The 3520-nt window shown below is 34.1% G+C and overlaps 1 protein-coding gene across 2 annotated transcripts in view; it reads right to left on the bottom strand.

The window, feature by feature from the left end:
- Positions 1–3520, bottom strand: part of LOC106463668 — a 31300-nt gene that overhangs the window by 8266 nt on the left and 19514 nt on the right. For both annotated transcript variants that reach the window (XM_013923723.2, XM_013923724.2), the window contains exon 12: positions 100–200. In XM_013923723.2, coding sequence (XP_013779177.1) covers positions 100–200 — 101 coding nt within the window. The remainder of the gene's footprint in view (positions 1–99; positions 201–3520) is intronic.

The following is a 3520-nucleotide window of genomic DNA, read 5'->3' as shown; positions in this document are numbered from 1 at the left end:
TCTACTCTTATTACTATTACTTTTTCATCACTGACCCCCCCCCCTATATTAACACAGTTGATCAGACTAGACTAGAAATGGAATATGAATTACTCCTACCTTTTCAAACACTCCAGCAAGATCTGATATGGTGAAGGCTGACCAGCTTTGACGCACAAGTCATTAATTCTAGGATCTTCAATCCGAATTTCATCAAAGAACTACACGACATGAACACAAGACAAACGTTGCTATAATTTTTACAATTTCATTGCCAAAGCAAGTTATTTATTCATATTTTTGATAAAACTATATAAATCATATTAATTTATCCTTTATTAATGTTCCATTAATGTACAAAAAAAATGGTTTACAAACACAACTAATATTATATTCATAAGTGTTACCTTTTGACGTGTTCTCATCCATTTTTGGTCAAGTAAATGTCTATGTCATCACTGTGTTTCAATGTTCTTCTCAGTTAAACTATACTACAATAAACATTTCATAACCACTTGCTGTAATTAAAACATTTTATGAAATGTTCAATTGCAGAAAATGGCTATAACATAAATGCAAATATAAGCTTTCAGTATTTTCATCAACATAAAAATTCATGTCCTGAAATTTTCAACGTGTCTTATATATATACTACCATACGATTGCAATATTTATTAGGTGAAGTATAACATTATATTTTAAAACAATGTCAAAATTAATCACGGTCAGACCACTTCCTTTACTTTTCCACAACACAATTACATTCAAAAGATTCTTGGGGTCACGGTCAACTCAAACTTATTTCTATACATCTTTTCACTAAAGTATTTTTCAGTACACGTGACTAATTACGTAACTGTATAGTAAAGCAGGGTACACGAACTTTGTTCACAACATTAATTAGGAATGTGATATAAGTGTTCCAAACAGACTGTGGTTATAAAAAAAAACACATTCATTTATAATCTTAGCAAACTCTGTTTTACAGTCACCAAAATACAATCTGAAAATATAATAGGCTTGTAACTGGGGGCCTTTAAAAAAGTCAAAAATATATTGTTAAAAATATGATGATAGACAGCTAGTAAAGATTAACGGCAACGTTTATTAGAAGTCGATATTGTCGGTGATTATTTTAACACGAAGATGAAAGACCAAACCCTCATATGTGGGTCGACGTGTAAGTCAGGGACCCAGTGCACCTGCAGCTTTGATGTTACAGTGTTCTTGCTAAAGTGTTGACATCACACAAAAGGTTGGGGAGAGACGACCCCAGAGGGCAATAAACATATATAATATCTTCCAGATCCACTTGGAATCAGGATCAATACGTAGCACGTCGTGCAACTTACACGTATTATTTTTATGGCAGTATTTTCAAAAAACACCAAGTGTCGAGAAGAAAACAGAGATAAAATATTCCTAAGTGGACAGTTCAGTTATACAAATACGAAAAGAAACAGCAATGCACTTTAACGACCTGAAACGGGTCTTCGTAGTATAAATGTTTAACTTTAGAAAGTTCCTTATTGATGAATAGTTAACAAATCATACTTGTACTGTTACATTTCTCAGTAACACACATAAATATGAACAACATATTTCGATGTATTCTCCAATTTCAGTGTAATTTATTTATTATGTGTTATATAATGTGCATGGGAGAAACTTGTTTCTCTTAGACGGCAAGCACTTCCTTACACTGTACGCTAACCAATCGCAAGTTCGCTAATAGCCACCTCTAATGTACATACTAATGACCAGTTTTATTGTCCATCTGTATGTAACCGTTCTTCTTCTTCTCCCTGTGAGTGACCTTGAGTGAAGCATAGCTGGTAGACTTGACAATATCTTAGGGTTAGTGAGATAACTAACTCACCGAAACAGCCGAGTTTCTTCAATATCTTCTCCCTGTGAGTGACCTTGAGTGAAGCGTAGCTGGTAGACTTGACAATATCTTAGGGTTAGTGAGATAACTAACTCACCGAAACAGCCGAGTTTCTTCAATATACTTTTCTTGTACAATATTTAGGGTTAACTTGTGTTTCCACAGATAATCTACATGTTCAAAGGATGTGGTAAAATTATGTTTATCGAACGTGGTGTCTGTTTGAAAACACTGATAACTGTTTTCACTTTGTGATAATTATTTATTATAGGTGCACGAGTGTTATGGTGAGTAAATTGTCAGTAAACTCAAACCACCTATCAGTGTTTTTACGTGAATATCTCAAAGGTTCCAGAGATATTCTGAAAAACGTGAGAAAAGTTTTAGATATACTCACAGTTTCCAATCATTCTCTGGTTTTTTTTTAACAAGTTTCATCGTGTCTAAAAAAACTGTGTAAACAGAATATATTACCCTGGACATTGAACAACTCCCACACCTCTTTGATTTGGTTGTCGTTACAGAGCAGGCTGAGTATCCACGCTAGTAAGTGGACAATGTAGCTATAACCTGCCTCAAGATATACGACCTGCTAATCTGTTGTACTAGTATACTATAGGGTATGTAACTGGTTTCACTAATACACTGGTGTCAATAAAGGAAACACCTATTTCAACAGAGGGACTTTACAGATGTAAAATAAGAGTTCCTTCTTATTTGTACAAAGTAAACTGTCACTCTTTACTTATTTACTTTGTGCAAAATTTCACACAAAACTAGGATTGAGGACAATGCCACCTATATAAAAAAACTGACTAACGTGCGACATTGTTTAGGTGTCATTGTACGTGAAAATGTCAATACCAAACTGGTTTCTCTTGTAGAAGTAATCTAAGTTGAATATGTTTTTACCTTTTCTTTTTTTCAAATTAAAAGGACAGCTCGTAGCACCAATTTCATGTTTTTAATGTAACTGGCCATCTTTTAGTTCGTTACCATTTCAGAAAATGAGATGTTTTAGTGGCAGAAGCAAAAATAAGACATTATAATGACTAACTGAAGTTATAATTTCCATTTATGCTGGGAACCATCAATAATTGAGCTGAACAGAGGGCTATAATAAAGTAATTACTATGGGGCAAACAAGGTAATGAATGAATATACAGGGTGCCCCAGAAGTCTGGACACATAGGCTAAATAGGCATGATATTGTTAAAGTTAAACAAACACATTTCTAATGTCAGTTGTATATATTTCGGGAAAGAAAATACCCCGAAGTCACAGAGTATACCAAGAATTGATATGTGTATGGCAGTTAATGGCATGTAATTTGAATAATAAATATATTAACAATACATTATATATATTTTCCTATGGGTCCAGACTTCTGGGACACTCTGTACATAAGAGTTATGGATAGTAAAAACTGAAAAGGTTAATCAGAGGGGAAAAAAGATATACATATATATGGGCATCCCCCCCTTCCACATTTCAACCTTAGTCCCAGCAAATTAGGGGTCGGAAATAATTGTTGTAAGCCAAGAGCAAGTTACACTCAGTTGGCTTATTGTAAGCCAAAAGCAAGTTTCACCCAGTTGGCTTGTTGTAAGCCAAAAGCAAGTTACACCCAGTTGGCTTGTTATAAGCCAAAAG

This window comes from Limulus polyphemus, unplaced genomic scaffold, assembly GCF_000517525.1.
Source record: "Limulus polyphemus unplaced genomic scaffold, Limulus_polyphemus-2.1.2 Scaffold1458, whole genome shotgun sequence".
NCBI classification, from domain to species: Eukaryota; Metazoa; Arthropoda; class Merostomata; order Xiphosura; family Limulidae; genus Limulus; species Limulus polyphemus.
The sequence above is the reverse complement of the archived record's forward strand: the minus strand, read 5'-3'. Positions and strand labels throughout refer to the sequence as shown.